At 36.7% G+C, this 23,092-nt stretch overlaps 1 protein-coding gene across 1 annotated transcript in view; it reads left to right on the top strand.

The window, feature by feature from the left end:
* The first annotated feature begins 4,018 nt into the window (after positions 1 to 4,018).
* The window catches only part of LOC149819331 (holliday junction resolvase), a 34,387-nt gene continuing 15,313 nt past the window's right edge, over positions 4,019 to 23,092 (top strand). Inside the window, exons 1-5 of the mRNA XM_089986382.1 lie at positions 4,019 to 4,033; positions 6,247 to 6,339; positions 6,454 to 6,485; positions 6,976 to 7,048; positions 7,155 to 7,271. Of these exons, the coding sequence (XP_089842508.1) occupies positions 4,019 to 4,033; positions 6,247 to 6,339; positions 6,454 to 6,485; positions 6,976 to 7,048; positions 7,155 to 7,271 (330 nt within the window). The remainder of the gene's footprint in view (positions 4,034 to 6,246; positions 6,340 to 6,453; positions 6,486 to 6,975; positions 7,049 to 7,154; positions 7,272 to 23,092) is intronic.

The raw sequence follows: 23,092 nt of genomic DNA, 5'->3' as shown, positions 1-23,092 counted from the left end.
TATCGTAAAATATATTATAAATCGATACGAATTCAGCATTATAGCTTACAAATCGATACTATAAAACACAATATCTTACAAATCGATATACATATCGCAAAATATATTTCAAATAGATACAAAAATTCAGCATAATAGCTTACAAATCAATATTAACAAACAAAACAATATCTCATAAATTGGTAGTATGTTACTACAACCACGATTTATGATGCAATGCATATACTAAGTGAATGGACGATAACGGATGGGGTAGAGGCCCTTCCTTGTATCTGTAAACAAGCATTCTTGTTAATAGGTTCCAACGCACAAATATCTTTAATTTTCCAACCATCAAAAATACAAGATCGACCTGCAATAAGAAAACAATACCTTAATGGTACTCACGAGAGACAACATACGTTATTCAACAATAGCATTATGACATGGAAAGGTACTCATGATGCCTTAATGACACTTGTTGGAATGTCTGTGCATCATTGTTTTTTTCTATATTGCCTAACGAGAACGAAAAAGAAAAGACTGTAAAAAGAGATGGCCGACAAATGCCCCTATGACGCCCACCAATAATCGAACCAGTCGATCGATTTATAGTTATCTCCACGAGGTAGGAACAAACCCGAGAATGTTTTGTAACACAAGGCAGTAATGAGAAGGTGGCAATGTGTTGTAACACAAGCTAAAAACCAAGACAGGAACATGGACTCGAGACGACGGCAAAGGGTGCACCGACGGCAGCAGACAACGACAAAGGATGCTTCGACGGTAGCAGATGATGACAAAGTATGCTTCGACGATAGTAGACGAAGGCAAATGTTGCTCCGGCGACAGCAGACGACGACAAAGGGTGTTCTGGCGGCAACAAATGACGATAAAGGGTGCTCCAGTGGTAGCAGACGACGATAAAGGAGGGTCCGATGGCAGCTGACGACGACAAAGGGTGCATCGTTAAAGGGAGCTCATGTTACAACAGATGGTGCAAAAGTTTACTACTTAGGGCAAAAATGGAACGTTTGGACTTTGAAGAGTTAACATCATTCTCAAACCGACGTTTCACTTTTCTAGATGTCCTTTTCTCAAACCGTCGTTTTCCTTTTTTGGATGAAGGATATTTTTGTCCTTTTCTTGAACTGTCATTTCATGGCGAGAATAGCAGAAAAGGGTACTTAAGTCTTTGCAACCGCACCAGACTCCGATGCTAATTGATGTTGACACACACGGGGATATGAACCCCACGTGCTTATATTGTTGGTGCTCATTCGTACCCCCGAACACGCACTGTAACAAACAGTGCGTCTTCGGGGGAGAACACACAACACCCTCTCTACATTGCATGATATCATTGGTAGTTTAAGTGTTGAAAACGGAGTTATGTTTTTATAATATTACATATTTTTTTAAAAATATAATGTTTTTTATCATAATAAAAGCATATTTCTTATGCATTATATGCTTTAAAATGTTTATATATCTTTGTTTATGTTTTCATGGAGATTTTGTTATGCTTTATGTGTTCTATATATTTTTATTGATGTTTTCACGGAGATTTTGCAGAGAGAAAATAAAAAAAAGATCTTTCAAAATGCACCACATTTTCCATCATGGAGACTTTTCTATTAGTAGGAATTGTAACATTGATGTGAACCATGAATTATATGAATTATTTGTTAGTCTTTGTTGGGTCCCACTATGACAACTCTCAATCTTTTGGCTTTGTTTGGGAGAGGACAGCTGGGATGGGAGTTGAAGATTTTTTATTTTAATTTGGACATAACACTGTGGTGGTGGTGGTGGTGGTTATTTGCAGTTAATAAAGGAGTTGAGATCATCTCTCATTCTTTGTCTCTGTTTGGAAGCACGTAGTCCAAGAGAGTTTATGCATTTGAAAAAATAATAGCGACTCAATCCTCTCTTTAATGTAAATATTGTCACGTTTGGATGACAGGAGGCAAAACCAGGATTTTAGCAAGCTCAGTTTGCTATAAGAACCTAGATTGTAAGGTGTTTGGTAAATAAAAAAACTGGTATCTGAGTAGGGATGGCAGTGGACTTGGGGAAAACTGGTATCCGCTCCGCCTCACCCCATTTGGACCGGGATGGATGACATGAAACAGGGATGGAGGTTAAAATCAAAACCTTGTGAGGATGGAGGTGGGGATGGACTTACACTTTCTCCCGCTCCGCCCACCATTTTTTGCTTGTTTTTCCAGCTATTAATTGTTCGTGTTATAGATGCCGTTCATCTAAACGACGAACGGCTTGGAAAATTTCTGTGAAACCCACATGTGAAATAAGCCATCTAAACATGATGTTTGGGTTGCCGTCCATCGCATGAATGTATGGCACCAAATAATCGTCAGAGGTGCCTCTAACCTGATCCTAACACATAAAACTAGATTGACTCAGCTGAATTCACTCTCTGACCGAGTTCCAATACCAGACAATTTGGATGAGTCACAAGTTGACTCGTTGAGTTTTCCAGCCATGCCCGATTTTATTACATGTAGGTTCATGCTCATGCCCTAGTTTATTTAGCCTTGGCCCAAGTTTGATGCATTTCAGTCAGCTAAACAATGCACCCGTCTGCTTGATTTTTTTTTTTTAAGGCAAGCTGGGTTAGGCAGACCTCTACCAGTTATTATTCATTAGTACCATTGGGTTTTGAACGTGTAACGTCCCACCGCAATGAGACGTGCACTGATAACTCCTACCAATGGCGCTGAGCCCCGGTTGATCATCTGCTTGATTTTTGTTCACACTCCGACACTTGAGTTTTGTCCCTGAGAAAGTGATTTATGTGATTTCACATTCTCATACAATAACTTTACAGGCTTGTAAAAGTTATTTACACGATTAGACTTATGTTAAACTTTCCCAAGTTTGGAGGTATTAACATTTACTGATTCAATCACATTCATTCATGGGTTGCATTTTTGCAATGCCTCTGTGAAAGTTCCAATTTTTTTTTATTTAGGATCACAAGAAACCTATGAAACTTGCAAAATCACAGGTTGTTACAGGGAGCAGCTATATGCCATGGCATAGAGCCTCTTGCAAAGTGTTCAACTTTTTTAGAGGCTTCGGTTTTACAGTTTACGGCGGCTCCGGCAACGCTGCCGATGACAACGGGAACGACGGCCTGGCAGAGGCTTTTGTTTTACAGTTTTTTTTTTTTAATTTAAGAGGGTAAAATGGGGAGGCATTCCTCTCATTTTCCCTGGAACCGTTCTCTTGCAAACATACCCATGGTGTTTGATAGCTAGAATTTTAAATCTAAAGATTTGTGGTGGTGCGGGGCAAGCTCTACGCCAAGATCCAAGCCTCTCACCAACAGGGGCTCCACTTGTCTGGTAGGAGCAGCTAGTGCACATGATCTTGCGTTGGGACGTTGCAAGTTCAAATCCCAATGGTATTGTTGTATATCTGGTAGGGGTCTGACTAACCCGAGCTTGCCTTTCAAAAAAAATAAAAAATAAACATCCAAGGTCACTCAAACACAAGGTCTCAGAGGAAATGAGATTCCTCGTATAAAGGGGAATGATGGGGAGATCATTCCCATAGCCTTGGATCTAAGATGAGAGAGATTCAAACGCTGGCAGTATCGTCCACACTCCTTCACAATTGGCATCAGGGATGATATGATTGGCCAAATTCACAGATCCATACTAACCAGGTCATGGAAATGTCCGATCCATCATATATTGCATTTTACATAGGGCTGTTAATGGATCAGGTCAGGAGTGACCAGACCTGCCCATATAACTAATAATTGGGTTCTGGTTTTGTCGGATTGCGAAAATAGAATCCCTAACCCGTACCTGCATATTTTAAAAAAATATAATTTTTATTAAATATATATAGAATACTCGGTCCGGGTTTGGCACCCAACAAAAAACATGACCCAATCCAGCCATCATATTGCTTAGGCAGGGTATATACCTTGACTCTCATTTCACTCCTCTCTCTATGTGCATCCTTGGGCTGAAGAATCACTCACAAAGCTCCATAACTCACATTAATGGCGGAGAAGAAGGTTAGCAACTCTCTCTCTCCCTTTTCTTTCTTTCCATTCTCTCTCTCCCTTTGTCTTCTCTCTCTCTCATTAGGTTTGAATTAGAGTTTTTCAAATTAAGATTTTTTGAATTAGATAATTGAATTAAGCCTTTTTTATATAGGGTTTGAATTAGGGCTTTTATTTGATATTATTTTTATAGCTTGAATTAAATATAAAAAACAAGAGATTTCTTTTATGAAGGCTTTTTGAATGAATTTTTTCTACATAGGGCTCTTTATATTTAATTTGATTAGTTTTTTATTTTAGCTTAAGGTTTTTTGGTTTATTTATGATTTATTTTATTACAGTTTAGGACAAATATGATTTCCGACTTGAGTGGACGAATAACAGTTATTAAAGAACATAAAAACATGTGTTCTGTCAGTTCTATTATACTGTTTTATACAATATTGGACAAGCAACCAAACACTCCCTCAGATTCGAATAGCCTTATTTTTGCAGCTTCTCTTTAAATTTCAAGAACGCGGGCAGTCAAAGTGTAAGGGAAAGTCAAAGTTCATTGTTGGCATATTTTGAGTCTCTAGGCCATATAATGACGCGCGGGAATGCACAGAGAGAGAGAGAGAGAGAGAGAGAGAGAGAGAGAGAGAGAAGAAGAAGAAGAAGATGGAGGGAGAGAAAGAGTGGAACGACGTGCGGTCTCTATTGCAGGAAATTAGAGTTACGGAGGTACCGAAAAATTAGGGTTTCTGTTCAGTTCTCTAGTCGTTCCGTTATTGCAAATTACTTTCCACCAATCTTGCCGCATCGATAAGTTCAGGATCATTGATTATTTTCATACGGGTTTTAGATTATACATGATGCCATTTATTGCGAAAGATTTCGTGATTTTGCCAGCATTGTATGAATGAGAATGTGGGTTCAATTAAAATGACGGAGCGCTCGTTGTGGGTCTTGGGTTTCCTTTGATCTGAGCACGGGGGTACATGGATTTATTTATTTGTTTACTTAATTTTTTGAGAATGCAATTCTGTAGTGATCTCGGGGGTGTTGAGTTTGTGGGTGTCGTAGGCGGCATGTCTTCCGCCAATTCTTGGCTTCGGGGCTTTCAAGCTTTGATGAAATGTGGGTTGTAATGGGTGGCGCAATTCTGTGCAAGGAGGTTGATCTTTTATCTTGATGATTCCATTATTGCAATGATGGACTTGGCTAGGTCAAGTCAGTTACTCGACTGGATGAGCCCATCACTTGGCACAGAAATCTGGATAAGCTATTGGATCGACCAGGTTAGGTGCTGAATTGGTTTGGCTTGGGCGAGTCACTAGGTTAACCTGTCAGGTTCTTAAACGTTGTTCCTAGAGAACCATGAAACTGCTGATGTTTAGTGTATTAGGTATTCATGTACTCTATAGTCTTTAATATTCTCAGCAGTTTATGGAAAATATATCAATTGACTAGGTTATCACAATGAACTTGATTTGGAGATCTTGCTTCTAGTAAGTCCTTTCAAAATTTGAAATCCATTGTTGAAAAAAAACAAAAGGTTATTAGGTTGAAGATAAAAACTGATTGCTGGTGGCAGCTGCTATACTTGACCAATCGAACTGTTTCCTGTAATACCGTGCAAATAAATGGGTTGAGAAATGTAGCCTGCAAAAATTTAATGACGAAAGGGAGCTTTCTTAAGAAGGAAAATCTTTGATATTGTTGACTTGATTATATGTGCTTTCTAAGCTTATTACTTACAATCCATATTTAGTTTTCCAAAACTGGAGGGTGCATGACTTTATGATGTTTTGTTTTAGTTTTGGGTGATTGAACCTTGGGGAAATTTTATCCATTTGTTGCCTTTGTTCTTTCCTCATTTCTTGTTATGCCCTTTGATGATGCATCTTTATAAGAATCCTTTTTTTTTCAATTTTTTTTGCCTAAATATGCATTGTTTTTGCTTGCTGACCTGTTTTCTCTGTTTGGTGTGGAGATACCAAATCTAAACAATGACTAAATGAAAAGTACTATATTTGTGTGAACATAAGAAATTAAGAACCTTGGACAGACTTGACTACTTGAACTTGGTCTGTCTTTTATTGTTTTTGTTTTTCGTGATTCTTGCTGACTTGCCTGAACTTGTGAGTTTAATTTAGTGAATTAGCCATTTCTTGATGTTTAAATCTCTTTATATCTATTATATCTGTTCTATTTTAGCTTTTATATTTTACTATTATTTGCAGGTACTTGAAACCCGTATTCTACTTCTTAATCAACTTGAACAATCAGACATATCTAATGAGTCCGACCTGGATTGCGTTGCAGAATGCCTTATAGTATCCATCACATTTTAGTTTTCTTTTGTTGCTTGGTTGGTGGGATATTTTTTATTATCAATTGGACTTCCCACTGCTGTTTTCTATTACATTGAAGTGTTCTTTGCCCTTCAGGGTGTGGTTGGCTTGCCCTTGTTGAAGGATTGGTTGTGACGTGTGAGTTGTATGGTATATAAAATTAATTTGAGAATTAAGCAATAAGGAGGGCACAACACAACTGACATGTACACAGTTGGTTCAGAAGTGCATGGTATTACATTTTGCTTCTCTAAGAATTTTGCTGTTTCTATTCTGTTTACATCATTTTACTTGCAACATCTAATGCCATGTTTAGATTGGTAGTACTTAAGCTGAGCAACTATTTCCTGTTGAAAGAAGAATTTTGGCATGATGTTGGCCGTATTTGTCTGGAGTCATTGTTATCAGGGTCATGGGTACTAAGTGCCTAAAGAACCTGGTGCTCTACGATATGATCATTTTGTGCAAACATGCCATCTTTGAACTTTCTCTTTCTAGCCCAACCCCTCCTAAAATCAGCCTCTTTGAGGAATCTGGCTGTTTCTCTTAAATGAACCTTTGTGCTGCATTGAAAATACCCTGTCATAGATGTAGCAATTGCATCAGCTTGCATTCTAGGTACCACAATGCCCATATCACGAAATTGGTGTTGCAGTGCTGTTGGGCAGATTTGCAGCTCCCTATCAAGCAGGTGCCATTGTGATGGGTCAGATGTAATTTTGACCAATGCATGTATGCCTCTAGATCTGGCATGGAAGTTCCTGTGGTTAGGATAATCAGTTGCTGTTGGTGGAAAGAATTTGTCTCTTGGGCAATTGTTTGCCGTCCTTTCTCTTCTTCCAATTGAATCAGAACTGGCATATCTCTACCTCTACCATCAATATTGTGCCCATTCTTATCCATCTGGGGATGATGTAAGTTAACTGATTCATAATTTGCTCGTCTAGCACTAATGATAATCTAATTGCTCCATAGTTTGCTGCAACTCTAAAACCTACTTGTTCTTGTAATGACAACAAATGATGTGTTTTTGATGCCTTGTCAGTGCTCAAAAAATCTCAAGTTTAAAAACTGGCCTTAGAATTGTTAAAATTGTACACACACACACACACACATATATATATATATATATATTTCTCTTTTTTTATTTTTCTTTTATTTCATTTTCTTTTGTTAACTAGAAATAGGAACTAGGGTTAGATTTTTGCTTTTTTATTTGTAATTAAACTAGTCAACACATGTTGACTAGTCAAACATAAGAGTCGTTGGGATCCCAACAGCTCTATTTTTAGCCATTGGGACTCCAACGACTCTCTATGGAGTCCTCCTCCTTTGTGTATAAATATGGGGCAAAGCCCCTATATTATGTATGCTTCTTGCATGAAGGTCATTAATAAAATATTGTTTATTTTAGCCTCTTGTTCTTGTCCCTTGTGTGGGTTTTGTGAGTGAGCTCATTTGTGGCTTTTAGTGTGTACACTTTGGCATTGTGGTGGATCTTGTTGGAGGCTTTCGTTTCTTTACATGGTATTAGAGTAAGGTTCACTCTTGACACTTGAAGATTGCATATTGCCTCATTTTCCGTATTCATGGGAGAAAGAAAGAATTTCTTGGTGATTCAAGTGCTCGTGTGATTGTGCAAGCATGGTTCATTAGCTTGTGTATTCGTGGTGGTGTGCTCGTGCTACTACTCTCTCCTTTCTCATCTATTATTTTTTTTCTTTCTCTCTACTTTGTAAAAATGGAGGACAACGAGAAATCACCATCGTACCCATGAAACTCCATACTAATTTTGTAATGTGGTCTTCAATAATGAAACACCACATATGGGGAAAATGATTATGGGGGTTAATTGATGATTTCGATCTAGAGCCTAAACTAGTCCTCATAAAGGTAGATAACTAAAAAGAGGTGCCTCTTACGAATGGTGAGAAGACTAAGGCACTAGCCACTTATGAGAAAAAGTGGAAAGAGTGGAGAATAGGGCATGCCAAGATCATGTCTTGGTTAATCAATGGCGTGTATATTAAAAAATGCTTTAGTCTCGCAAAATTTCAGCATGCCAATAAAGCCTGGGAATACCTTAAAGAATATGTATTCTCTTAAGGATATTGCACAACTATGTCATATGGGTGCGGGTGCGGGGATTCGGCGCTTCCAAAAAACCCAGGTGCGGGGGTGCGGTAGGGGCAAAAAATGTATGTATATATATATATATATATATATATATATATATATATATATATATATATATATAAGGGGGTCGGGGGTTCCCCTGACGCGGGTCGGGGTTCAGTTTTTTTTTACTGGTGTGTTTGTTTGAAGACTTGTTACCCACGTTCTGCTTGTTGTGTACTTTGGCTCAACGAGACAAAATTGATGAACCGAAAGGATTGGCAATCTGATCGACCCAACCTGCTGCGTTCTGCTGATTGTCATGATTCAATCATGTCTGAAACTCCCTGGTCTTCACGAAAAAAAATATAAGCGAAAGGTTTGACGTGGTTTGTTGGAGAGAGAGTCTTCACGAGGCCTACGACGCCACTGCCACGCCACTGCATAGGGTTCTTCAAATTTCATTTTATATACAGTTGCACACAGATGACAACTAAAAGAAATTTATTGGATTTGACATGTGGAAAAGAGAGGTCTACACAAGGCTACGGCTAGAGCACCCATCTCGTCAGGAGAAAAGTGAATACTAATAGCCACCACCATTATCATTTATTATGGAGAGAGGAAGTTAACAGTATGTTTTCCAACGCTGTGAATTAATTGTTTGGAGGCAGGAATAGCATGGGATGCCAACAAAGCTCGTCAGATGTTGACACAAGTGCCCCTTTATAAAACAAGAGTAGCAACTTAGCAATTTTTTTTTAAAATTCCGCAGCCCATTTCGTAGGGCAAATTTTTTTTTTTAAAAAATCCAAACAAAAATGGACCGAAATGACCCTGGGTGCGGTCAACGCACCCAGGATCGGGTTGACCGCACCCGGTGCCGCACCCGCGTCGAGTCGCGTCGACGCGGGTGCGGCACCCTGCTAGCCGAATCCCTATGACATAGTTGCACATGTGTGCAATCTATGAAATAAAGTTCGGACAATGACTCAAAAAGCCAAAAGTATTAGGGAATATTACAATAAATTGTCTGAACTTTGAGAAGAATTATCCATTCTTGAGCTTAAGCGGCATTGCCCGAAAGATATAGAGCTCCGACAAAAGCAACTTGATGCAGAACATTTATATCAATTTATAATTGGCTTGAGACCAGAGTCTGAAAGCACCAAATAGACTTTTCTCCAAAGAGGAAAAGTATCCTCTATTGTTGACACTATCGAACAATTGAATATGGAAGAGAATAAGCTAAACGACCACTCTTTGAAAAATGAAGACGACTCCGTTTTGGTTGTCTCTAGACCGAGAAACTACATATACCCCTGCAAGTCACCTCATTGAAAATAAGAAAACTAACATGATAATAAGCCTTATTGGAAACAAGGCAATAATTATGACAATTTTTTTTATTTGTTATAACTGTTATAAACATGAGCACACTAAACCTCAATGCCCAAAGTTTAGAAGAAGAAAGGAAAACATGGTGGCTTCAGTTGGCTCTTCACAAGAGACTAATGAAAACAAACCTCGTGATGCCCCCATATTGATGTCATAACTTTTAAAAATTCTCCAACATCTTAAAGGGGTATCTTCTTCAAATAAAACCTCAATTGGAGCAGTAATTTCATCCTTCTCCGATCTCGGTAAAACTTCTTGAATTCTTGATTCTGGTGCTTCTTTTCATATGACCCCTAATAGTAAATCTTTATGTGAATGTCATACCAACTCAAGCATATCAAATGTTTTTACAGTTGATGGTACATCTTTTGAAATAGAAGGAAAGATGAATTTTGAAAATATTTTGCAAAACTCTAAAAAATTTACTATTCTAAAAGCTAGATATTTTTCTAAGTTAAATTTAAATCTTTTATCAATTTCACAAATATCTGACCATGGATATAATGTTGTTGGGTATAGGGATGGCAATGGACCGGGAGAAAGCGGGCCCCCGCCCCGCCTCACTCCATTTGGACCGGGGATGAAGGGTATGAAACATGGATGGAGGCGGGGACAAAGGTTAAAATCCATCCCCGTTTGGGGATGGAGGCGGGGATGGACGTACACTTTTCCCAGCCCCGCCCCGTCCCCGCCACGATCCCCGCCTCATCCCCGTTTGAACCGGGGATGGAGGACATGAAACGGGGATGAAGGCGAGGGTGGAGGTTAAAATCCATCCCCGTGCAGGGATGGAGGTGAGGATGGAGGTTCTAATCTTGAGGCGGGGCGGGGGTGGAGACCTTGTCCCCCGCCCTGCCTCACTGCCATCCCTAGTTGGGTACAGGATTGTCGGTCAACGAAGCTGATTTGGAAAGGTCATAGAGAATGAGGTCTCTATTTCATGGATTTTTTGGAAATACCCAAGGATACCTTTTGTTATATTGTTCAAAAGTTATAGTTAGATTTATGGCACAAACGACTTGGTCATCCAAATGTATCCAAAATCCAACACTTTTCAAATTTGGAAACATTTTGTAACTCTGGAAATTTTACATGTAAAGATTGTATTCTTGGTAAAATAAAGAGATTATCATTTCATAAAGAAACTTTCTTTTCTTCTAGACTGCTTGAGCTAATATATTTAGATGTTTGGGGGCCAACACCAGTTATATCAAAGGGTGGATATGCATACTATGCATTTTTGTTGATGATTTTTCTAGGTATATTTGGATCTACTTCCTCAAACATAAATCTATCTAAATTTGCATGGTATCACATTAAAGATCTTGTCCTCATACACCACAACAAAATGATTTGACTGAACAAAAACACAGACATATTATGGAAACAACCAAAACTTTACTAATAACAAATAAGTGCCAAAAGAATTTTGGGCTGAAACAGTCCTAACTGCTATGTATTTCATCAATAAAATGCCTTTTTTTCTTTTGCAAAATATAACACCAGTTGAAGAACTCTTTAAATTATCTCCTGATTATGCTGAACTAAATTTTTTTTGGTTCAACTTTTTTGTTTTTACTAACAAAAATGATAAACTCTTCCGCCGTGCTATTCTTTGTGCCTTCTTGGGTTATGTAGATAACCAAAAAGCCTATAGGTGATTTGATCATAAAAATAAAAAATTATATGTTTCATGTAATGTGACCTTTTTGCAAAAAGAAAGTTTCTTTGACTTTGAAAATGCGAAGGAAGTAGATAAATATTCCTTTTTATTTGATTTAAGTTCAAGTAGTGAAAAATGTGATTATGAATGTGACCTGGATATTGGTCTTGATATAATAGATGAATGTGATCTTGATAATGATCATGATGATATAATTCCTGAAGAGCAAACTTATAGGAACAAAAAGTCTTTACAATATTCTAGGGGTAGGGACCTTAACCAACCATGTGCACTAGAGAAACATGCTGAACAACCTGAAGTTTATACTAGAAGTTCATCTAGGGTTTCTAAACCACCTGAAAAGTTTGTGTCTTATAACTCTTTTTTTCCAAAATATAAGGCATTCATTGCATTAATTCATTCATATGTAGAACCTTCAACCTATACTCATGCTAAAGAACATTCTGAATGGGTAGAAGCCATGAAAATAGAGTTAGAAGCTTTCGAAAGGGCTAATACTTGAACAATTCAAGATGTTTCAAAAGAAAATAAACCTATAGGTTGTAGGTGGGTATACAAGATTAAAACAGAGAGTCATAAAACTTTTAAAAGATATAAAGCTAGATTAGTTGCCAAGGGATATTCCCAAGAATATGACAGATTATGAGAAAACCTTTGCTCTAGTCGCTATAATGACCACGATTAGAACTCTAGTAGCATTAGCCTCTGTTAAAAAATGACTTACATTTCAAATGGATGTTAAAAATGTTTTTCTTAATGGAAAACTAGTTGAAGAAGTTTATATGGATGTGAAAAGAAGTGTTTTCTCTGGTCACGGGTCATGGATCTGAAGATCCAGACCCGTGACACCCAATTCCTCATTAATGGCATTGTGTAATATTGATTATTGTAAAAAGGGTATTCTAGTACCCTAATTTTGTTTGTAATCTCATGTTAATATAAAGTAATACACAACAACCGACCCATGTACAGCAGGGTATCGGTTTTTTCCAAACCTCTCTCTCCCTTCCTCTACCTCTCTCTGTTTTGCAGCTCCAACGTGGGACAGACTGAAGGTGTTGCAAAACTAACATGGTATCAGAGCCACGCTTCAGCTGAAACTGGGATCGATTCAAAAAGACATGTCTGAAGATCCTCTTCTCCTCTATTTCCTCTTCCAAAGTCTGAAAATCAATCAAAAAAAAAAAGGTACGGCTGTTTCTGTTTTCCTTTCTTTTTGGATTCACGACTGACCCAATCAGTCTCAGCAGATCCTACACCTATTCCCTATTTCTTTCTGGAATCACGACTGACCCAGTCAGTCTCAGCCTGTTTCTCGTCTCTTCTTGGGTTCACGACTGATCCAGACAACTGAGATTTCCTTTTCGGTTTCTGGGAATCACGACTCCCCCTCTTTTCTCATCCAGCCAACTTTGGATTCATCCTCTTCTTTTCTCAATTTTTCTTTCTACAGTTTCTTTTTCTCCTACGTTGGTGGTGGTCGAACCTTGGTTTCGCCACTGTTTGTTTTTATCTCTTGAGTGCTTCAGCCCAGATTCCCTCATTCAGCCATTAACAAGCCGACATTAGGAATACATATGCACATTTTTCTTTTTTTTGGATTTCCATATCCGACATTCCATTTCATATACAAATCAGAAATCTGATTGTCTTTAAATTTCTGTTCCGTATCAGCAATCTGAATTAGTTCCTGCAAAAAAAAAAAAGAAAAAAAAGGGGAAAAATTACAGAACTGTAAGCAGATTGTGCTGAATACATTCTTCATTCTGTGAAACATGAATTCTCTTCCTAACCAGTCAGTTCTTTCTTCAAGTTTCCTCAGCCAACTTGTGTCTGAAAAATTAAATAATGGAAATTTCTTGACTTGGAAGAGGCAAATCATACCTTTTATTAGGAGTCAGGATCTTTCTGGACATCTGGATGGATCCATTCCAGTTCCTCCTGAGTTCATATCACAAGAAGAAAGGGACAACAAAGGGGAATCTACTACCGTATATGTTAGAAATCCTGAATTTGTGGCTTGGATGAAAAGAGACCAAGCGCTTGTTGCTTATATTACATCAACACTCTCACAAGAGGTTCTTGTAGCCATTCCAGATGACTGCACTGCCATGCAACTTTGGAACAGACTTGTTCAGACATACTCACATGACATGAACATAGCATAAACAGCCAAACACATGCAAATCATAGTAGTTGGGGTGAATACCAAAAAAAGACAAGTAAGGAGACAAGGCTTTGAAGTGCAGGTTTGTGGGTTATGCCGATGACTATAAAGGGTACAGATGCTACGATCCGGTGAGCAAGCGCATCAAAATATCAAGAAATGTCATATTTGATGAATTGAATTTTGATTGTCAATGTAATAGTTCTTCAGAATCAAAACATGAAGTTCAGACTTACTATCCTTGGTTGAACTATAAACTTCTCACAGGAGCTAGTGATGCTTGCTCAAATTGCACTCAAAAGGATAAGATACCTGTGTCTACTGATGGGATGATTGATCATGAAAATACAGACTCAACCTTGAATCCAGGAAGATATATAGGTTTTGTATATACTCGACGAGAAAGAGAGTCACCCACTATAGTTGATTCAGACATGGACACATCCTCAACATCCAACATTGTTGATACTAGAAGATCCACACGTCCTCGCCATCCAATTGAAAGGTGGGTCAGTTATGAAAATTTCTCATTAGATTTTCAACTCTTTCTAACAGCCTTGAATAAAGAAGATGAACCCACAACGTTCTCTCAAGCATCAAATTCCAGAAGATGGATTGAAGCTATGAATGAGGAGATGGAAGCTCTACATGAATGCGGTACGTGGGATGTAGTATCAAGACCACCTGACAAAAATGTTGCTGGTTCGAAATGGGTGTACAAAATAAAGTATAAACCAGATGGGACTATAGAGCGATACAAGGCGAGACTTGTGGCCAAAGGTTTTACACAGGAGCAAGGACAGGACTATGATGAAACCTTTAGTCCAGTGGTGAGGATGGGGACAATCCGAGTCATACTTTCTTTAGCCATTGAACACCAATGGACCATTAGTCAACTTGATGTGAAGAATGCCTTTCTTCATGGAGATTTGAGAGAGGAAGTTTACATGGAACAACCCACGGGTTACGCAGAAGGTAATCCTAAAAAATATGTCTGCAAACTAAAAAGGGCGATATATGGATTGAAGCAGGCATCTCGATCTTGGTTTGACAGCTTTTCTCTTGAAATACAAAAATATGGTTTTAAGAAATCTCTTCTTGACCACTCCTTATTTATATTTAAGGACCAAGACACAACTACTCTGTTGTTGATATATGTGGATGATATCATCATTACTGGCAGTTCCAATGATCACATTGAAGAAGTCAAACATCTCTTGAATCAAAGGTTCAAAATGAAGGACCTTGGCAAACTACGGTACTTTCTTGGAGTTGAAGTTGACAGTTCCTTTGAAGAAATGACTCTCACTCAACATAAGTATACTATTGATGTTCTCAATAAAGCGGGTATGAAAGACTGCAAGCCCTTAAGCACTCCTAGCGTTCTTCATCAAAGGCTTAGCTCTCAAGATGGAGATCCATTTGATAATCCCACACAGTACCGTAGCATAGTGGGTATGTTACAATACCTCACTTTTACTCGCCCTGATATAGTATACTCGGTGAATCAAGTTTCTCAGTTTATGCATGCCCCATGTGAAGGGCATATGGAAGCAGTTAAACGAATACTACGATATCTCAAGGGAACGGTTGGGGATGGTCTCATATATAAACGAAATACAAATGGGCAAAGTGCACATGAGATCACTATTTATTCTGATGCGGACTGGGCGGGAGATCCAGATGAACGCAGATCAGTATCCGGCTATTGTGTATTTATTGGTATGAATTTGGTTTCTTGGAGTAGTAAGAAACAAAAGGCTGTTGCCAGATCCTGTACAGAGGCTGAATACAGGTCAATGGCAGCCGCCACTGCTGAGGCTACTTGGGTTAGACATCTACTGACAGAAGTAGGAGAATCGATATCTCGTTCACTTCTTTTATGTGACAACCAGAGTGCCATTAGTATGTCTTTTAATCCAATTCATCACAGTCGTGCCAAGCATATTGAAATAGCCAGCATTTTGTGAGACAAAAGGTAGAAGAGAAAGAGATTGAGCCTGAATTTGTTAGAACTACAGATCAAGTGGCGGATATATTTACAAAAGGATTGACCAAAGACAAATTTTGGACGTTAAAAGGCAAGTTGTTCATGATTCAAGATCATGCACAACTTGAGGGAGGGTGAAAAGAAGTGTTTTCTCTGGTCACGGGTCATGGATCTGAAGATCCAGACCCGTGACACCCAATTCCTCATTAATGGCATTGTGTAATATTGATTATTGTAAAAAGGGTATTCTAGTACCCTAATTTTGTTTGTAATCTCATGTTAATATAAAGTAATACACAACAGCCGACCCATGTACAGCAGGGTATCGGTTTTTCCAAACCTCTCTCTCCCTTCCTCTACCTCTCTCTGTTTTGCAGCTCCAACGTGGGACAGACTGAAGGTGTTGCAAAACTAACACTATTAGGTATAAGTATTCCTAAGGGTAAAACTCTTCGTCTGGAAAAAACTCTTTATGGACTTAAACAAACACCAAAGACTTGGTATGACCGGTTTAGTTGAGTTATGCTTGATATTCTATGTCACACGGACTCGGCTCCAAGGTCGACACACCCGCGTCGACACGCACCGACACAGGTGCGGCTTGGACTCGGTCAACCCGACCCTGGGTGTGGTCAACTGTTAGAAAATGACTTGAAATACGTTGGGTTCAATAATGAACCCATACTTATGCATGTGAAGTGCAAATATACCCATTAAAGAGAAACAACACAAGAACATAATGTGCTAAGACATAAAACCCATAAAAAGGGAAAAATATGACATAAAGTCATAAGTTGCATATCATTGAAGAAATAATGGAGAAGGGGTAAAAACCCCATTACAATGGAGCAAGAGCTCCCTCAAGAAGTGAGAAAATACAAAGGGGAGAGCCCCTATTTATAAGCAAGAAAAGGAGCCACAAAGGGGGCTCCCAAGAGAGTCGTTGGGAGCCCCCAACGGTCACATATGTGACCGTTGGAGGCTCCCCAACGACTCTTTGGGGAGCCTCCCTATGTGGCACAAAAGCCGAAAATTAAAAAGGGAAAAAGAAGAAAAATAAAAAATAAAAATGGAAAATTACAAGCAATATTCCAAAGTGGAATATGCGCAAAACAGGAATTTACAGAAATACCCTTTTGGGTAAATAAAGAATATATATTTATATTCATATATATATAGATATACATATACATATATATATGTATATGTATCTATATATATATGAATATAAATATATACGAGATTACAAATGACGATAATACACATATTTTAACATCCCCCCTCAAACTTTGCGGGGAAAAAACCCTGAAAGTTTGGAAAATCAAAGGGAAATCTTGAGACGAAGTCCAATTCTTCAAAAGTCTTTAAGAAAAAACTCCATCTCCATGACAGTTTGAGCTAGGTCTTCAAGTCCAATTCCCCATCGATCGAATCCATGATGCATCTAATGTTCCACATCTTTAGCGATCCTGTAGAGAATCAACAAAGAGACAAGTAAAACATATCTTTGCACTTTTACTCAAATGGACCATTTCTAACTAGCATAATTATGGATGACCTATGTTAGAAATTATGCAAATTATGCAGAAATGACACTTAAAGTTTCAAAATCATACATCATGTTAAAACAAACTGAGCAGAAGCAAATTATGCAAAAATAAATTGCAAGAATGCATAATGCATTCATAAGGTCCATCATTGGACAAATATAACCCCATAATGGGGAAAAACAAAATGATCCACAAAGGGATACCACAAGAAGCCTACGAAGATGCATAAAATACCTATGCTTTATTGAATGAGAGCCCCAAAAAGGCCATAAAGAGCATATGCATATACTTATCATTAAATGAATTAATACTCAAAGAACTCATTAATGATCATGCTTCAAACATGTAATGAAGTCCCAAACAAGAGAAACAAAGTCTCCAAGCATACTTTAGGCAAAATAAACCCAAGAGTTCACAAGGTTTTAAAATCATTTATGAAAGTCATACTTAATTGACAAAATCCACATTTTGCATATAAGGGTGGCAAAAACCATAAGCACTTAATATATAGATTAAATGCTAAGAAATCAACTTGATATCCATATAAAAAAATATGAGTTACTTGAAAAACCCAAGTCATGAATGAAATTTTGCAAATTTCAACAATAGTTTATCCATTACAAACAACTTCCTCATTAGTCCTCCAAAACCCATAGATCAAGTGTATAAGCTACTTGATCAAGAATATAAAGCTATTAAAGGCCAAAGACACACACAAAGGTGTGTAAAAGAACTTCATGTCTACATATAATAATACTTGAAATAAGTGCATCTACGACAAGAACAAGAGAATACATGCCAACATGGACTAAAAAGTATCTCTTGTCTACGTAAAAAATACACTTAAAACCAAGTATGTTTAGCTACTAGAACAAGAGTAATAAGCCAACCATGGGCTAAAACACAATGCATATCTTGTCTACATAAGATGACACTTGAAATGAGTGAAATAAGCCAACCATGGGCATACATCTAAGCGACTAGAACAAGGACACAGGCGCCAACATAGGCAAAAAATCACACACCATGGTGTGAATCAACGTGCCTTGTCTACATATAAAAATACTCAAGTCAAGTGTGTTCAGCTACTAGACCAAGAGAGCAAAAGCCAACAAAGGGCTAAAAACACACGAAGGTGTAATAAAATTCTTGTCTACATATGATGACACTTAGATAATGGGCATAACAGGAAAAAAACCCTTTGAGGCAATAAACTTGTAATGAAAATAAACCTCGAATAAAACAATACTCCTTTTAAAATGATTTCTCATAACAATAACATGCATGTAAAAAATATCTTCAACAAGATGCTATAATTGATAAAATAAAATTCTTGAGAACAAATGTGTGATCATACACACACCAAGAACACTTAGAATATTTGTGCAAAACCACAAGAACACAAAATCATAAATGTGCAAATGCACTCATAAGATTCATAAACAAGAAAAGGTTGGGCAATAATCCCAAAACCCTTGATTTTAATATACCTTAAAACATTTAAGGTTTCAAAACACCATATGTCCATCACATTTCACAGAAGCTTCCATAATATCAATGGCCACAAGAGAAAAAATGAGTGACACACTCATAATTAGAGATCATACAACAAATCATTTTAGAGTCCCAAGGTGCCCATAACTCACCTCAACAACCATCTATAATATAGAGGGTGGACAAACTAAAATGATATAACACGAGGTGCCCATAACTCACCTCAACAAACATCTCTAATATAACAATAATAAGGCCAAATAAAAGATGCATTAAATAACATGTGATGGACAAATATAAATGCCACAAAAAGGCAATAAACACTTTAGGAATCATTTTTCAAAGAAAAGAGGACCGATTAAAAAATTGAATCAAAAGGTCCAATAATCAATAATGTGCTTTATAACAACAATTTTGCATAAACACAAATTATGCTTAATCTTCAAACAAGTCATTTATACCAAAAAAGACTTATTAAGCAATAAACACAACAACATAAAGAATTCATCAAGACAATCAAGCTTTTAATCAAAGAAATCATAAGAACCGTAATGGTTCACAAAGAAGGCTTTAACACAATACTCAAGGAAAGAATATTTAAAATACTTGAAAATTTCTAGATTTGGGATTAAATCCCATATAACAATTTTAAAAATCCTTTGATTGTGATGAGATATGCGGAAACATACAAAGTGCTAAAAGTACTTACAATGATTTAAAAATGACTCAATATCTAAATTCATTATATTTTTCACAAAAAGAAATGTGCATAAAGGCTCCATAATGCAAAAATGTCTACGAAGAGATAATACACATGTAAGCACAAAAGGCTTTATAAAAGATGTGCACGAAAGCACTCATACAATACTTGAACAAATACACACTAAGGTGTAAACAAACATGCACTAAGGCATGTATTTCATAAAAAGGAGGGAATGCATACAAGCGCAAATATTTGAGAAACAAATGTGCACAAAATACAAAAATACACAAAAGTGAGCAAGTATGCACTTTATAAAAAGAGCAATGCTTGAACTTCTCAAACTTTAACAATTGCAATTGAGGACAAAGAAAACCATATTATGGTCAATGTAGGCATTTTTAAAAGATATTGCTAAGAGGTTTCGAAACCTTATGAAAAATACTTGCTCACTTTTGAAAAATACAAACCAACAAGTTTATAAAGATGAAATCATTTATACCAAAAGGATGCAATAGATGAACTTATGCACTCTATGTAGTGTGAGAAATTCCTTTTAAAAAATCTTTCCTAATGGTTTATCATAAACAATTTTTCAAAAAAGAAACATTGAAAAACTTTTAGGAGTTCTTATAAGTTATCATTAACAAGAACTACTTTAGGATTCAACAAAGATTTTAGATGTGAGAGATTTTCATATAAGGATTATATCAAAATTTTCAAAAAATGCACTAAAATTCATAATCAAAAGAGGAACTCAAATCAAATTAGGGTTCATATGAGAGTTAAAAATTTTTAAGCAAAGATCATTACTTTTAGCAAGAAATCATATATATAATTTTAAAAATTAACTTATAGGTCAATCATGAGATACTTATGTAAGAATTATAAATCTCACATAATTGAAGGTAATTTTAAGAAAAAAACATAAATTGCTATTATATGCGATGAGTAGTTCGATAAACACAAATTATATATTTGAACAACAAACGAGTTCACCAAAGTTGAGGGAGATATTTTTTAAAATATACGAGCACACGAAATGTGAAAAGACATAATTCAACTATCATAGCCATTAATCGAACAAACTATATGCAAGAAACATTTTTTCAAATGCATAATACTTTAAGAAAAGGGATACATACCGAATAACTTCAAAACAAAAAGGAAGAGCAATGAATACTTCACCATTTCTTGAGTAACACGTTTTCCGTTGCACCAAAGGACAACCCCATCGTAACCTTGCTCTGATACCATGTTAGAAAATGACTTGAAATACGTTGGGTTCAATAATGAACCCATACTTATGCATGTGAAGTGCAAATATACCCATTAAAGAGAAACAACACAAGCACATAATGTGCTAAGACATAAAACCCATAAAAAGGGAAAAATATGACATAAAGTCATAAGTTGCATATCATTGAAGAAATAATGGAGAAGGGGTAAAAACCCCATTACAATGGAGCAAGAGCTCCCTCAAGAAGTGAGAAAATACAAAGGGGAGAGCCCCTATTTATAAGCAAGAAAAGGAGCCACAAAGGGGGCTCCCAAGAGAGTCGTTGGGAGCCCCCAACGGTCACATATGTGACCGTTGGAGGCTCCCCAACGACTCTTTGGGGAGCCTCCCTATGTGGCACAAAAGCCGAAAATTAAAAAGGGAAAAAGAAGAAAAATAAAAAATAAAAATGGAAAATTACAAGCAATATTCCAAAGTGGAATATGCGCAAAACAAGAATTTACAGAAATACCCTTTTGGGTGAATAAAGAATATATATTTATATTCATATATATATAGATATACATATACATATACATATATATATATATATGTATATGTATCTATATATATATATGAATATAAATATATACGAGATTACAAATGACGATAATACACATATTTTAACATCAACGCACCCAGGATCATTTTGGTCCATTTTTTGGATTTTTTTTTAAAAAAATTTTCTGGGCTACAGAATTAAAAAAAAATCTTGGGGGGGGAGAGGCGCTGCACAGTGGACTGTGCTGTGCACAGTCACAGACTGTGCTGTCTTTGCACTTATATATATATATATATATATATATATATATATATATATATAGCCGAGTCCCCGTGTCCAAAAATTTTAAAATCGCGCTGCACCCGCACCCATGTGACATTGTTGATATTAGATTTAGAACTTGTTTGACTGATACTGGACTTCTTCTTCTCTATGTGGATGACATGATCATCACTGGAGGAGATAAACAGAGAGTTGAAAATATTAAAAAATTTCTCAAAAAACATTTTGAAATGATTGATTTAGGCTTTTTAAAATATTTCTTAGGAATCAAAATTGCTTACTCCCCTAGAGAATATTTATTATTTCAGTCTAAATTTGCTTTTGGCATCGTCTCCAGGTTTGGAGTCACAAATAATAAGAGAGTTGATACCTTTGAGATTGCCAATACCAAGATGCGAATTGATGATAGAGAACTTCTTGAAGATACTATACCTTACAAACAACTTATTGGAGCACTCTTTTATCTTTCAATTACTAGACCTAACATAACACATGTTGAAAACACAACTAGTCAATTTCAACACACTTTCACTTCTGTTCACATGGGAATAGTTTTGCGTATTATTAGATATATTAAGACGTCTCTTTCTGTCTGCTTCATCTTCTTTAAATTAAATTTCTTATACTGATGCTGACTGAGGAGGTGTTCCCAGTAACACACTCAACCACGAGTTTTTATGTTTTCTTAGGTGAATTTTTGATTTCGTGGTGATGCAAGAAGCAAAATAAGGTTTCGCTTTCATCAACTCAGGTTGAATATTGGGCTATGACATCTACAATGATAGAGGTTGTCTGGCTCGTAAGGTTGTTGGCTTATATGAGAGTTCAAGTGACAAGAGCTTCTCGCATGTGTTGTGACACTAAGAATGCGATCTACATTGTCAACAATCATACTTTTCATGAACATACTAAACACATCGAAATTGATTGTCACTATATTCGAGAGGAGTATCTACATGAGACTGTTGATCTGCTTTATGTTAAATCAGAATAACAATTAGCAGATTTCTTCACCAAACCTCTTGTTGCTCTCCTTTTCCACTTTTTATTAGACAAACTTTCAGTTATTGTATCGTAAATTTGAAGTGTGTTAAAATTGCATATATATATATATATATGTTATATATATAAATATATATTTTTTTCTTTCTTTCTTTTTCTTTTATTTCCTTTTCTTTTGTTAACTAGAAATAGGAACTAGGGTTAGATTTTTACTTTTTTAATTGTAATTGAATTAGTCAAAACATGTTGACTAGTCAAAAAATAAGAGTCGTTGGGGTCCCAAGGCTTTCTATGGAGTCCTCCTTTGTGTATAATTGTGGGGCAAAGCCCCCACATTATGTATGCTTCTTGCATGAAGGTCATTAATAAAATATTATTTATTTTAGCCTCTTGTTCTTGCCCCTTCTGTGGGTTTTGTGAGTGAGCCCATTTGTGGCTTTTGGTGTGTACACTTTCGCATTGTGGTGGATCTTGTTGGAGGCTTCCATTTCTTTATAAGAATTTCATGATTCACTATTGATATCATACATTTATCGGTTGCTGCAACCAAAAGCTGGGAATCGTCGAGACTG

The sequence above is a fragment of the Nuphar pumila genome, chromosome 13 (assembly GCF_984573655.1).
Source record: "Nuphar pumila chromosome 13, dmNupPumi1.hap1.1, whole genome shotgun sequence".
NCBI classification, from domain to species: domain Eukaryota; kingdom Viridiplantae; phylum Streptophyta; class Magnoliopsida; order Nymphaeales; family Nymphaeaceae; genus Nuphar; species Nuphar pumila.
This window is presented reverse-complemented; position numbering and strand designations above follow the sequence as displayed.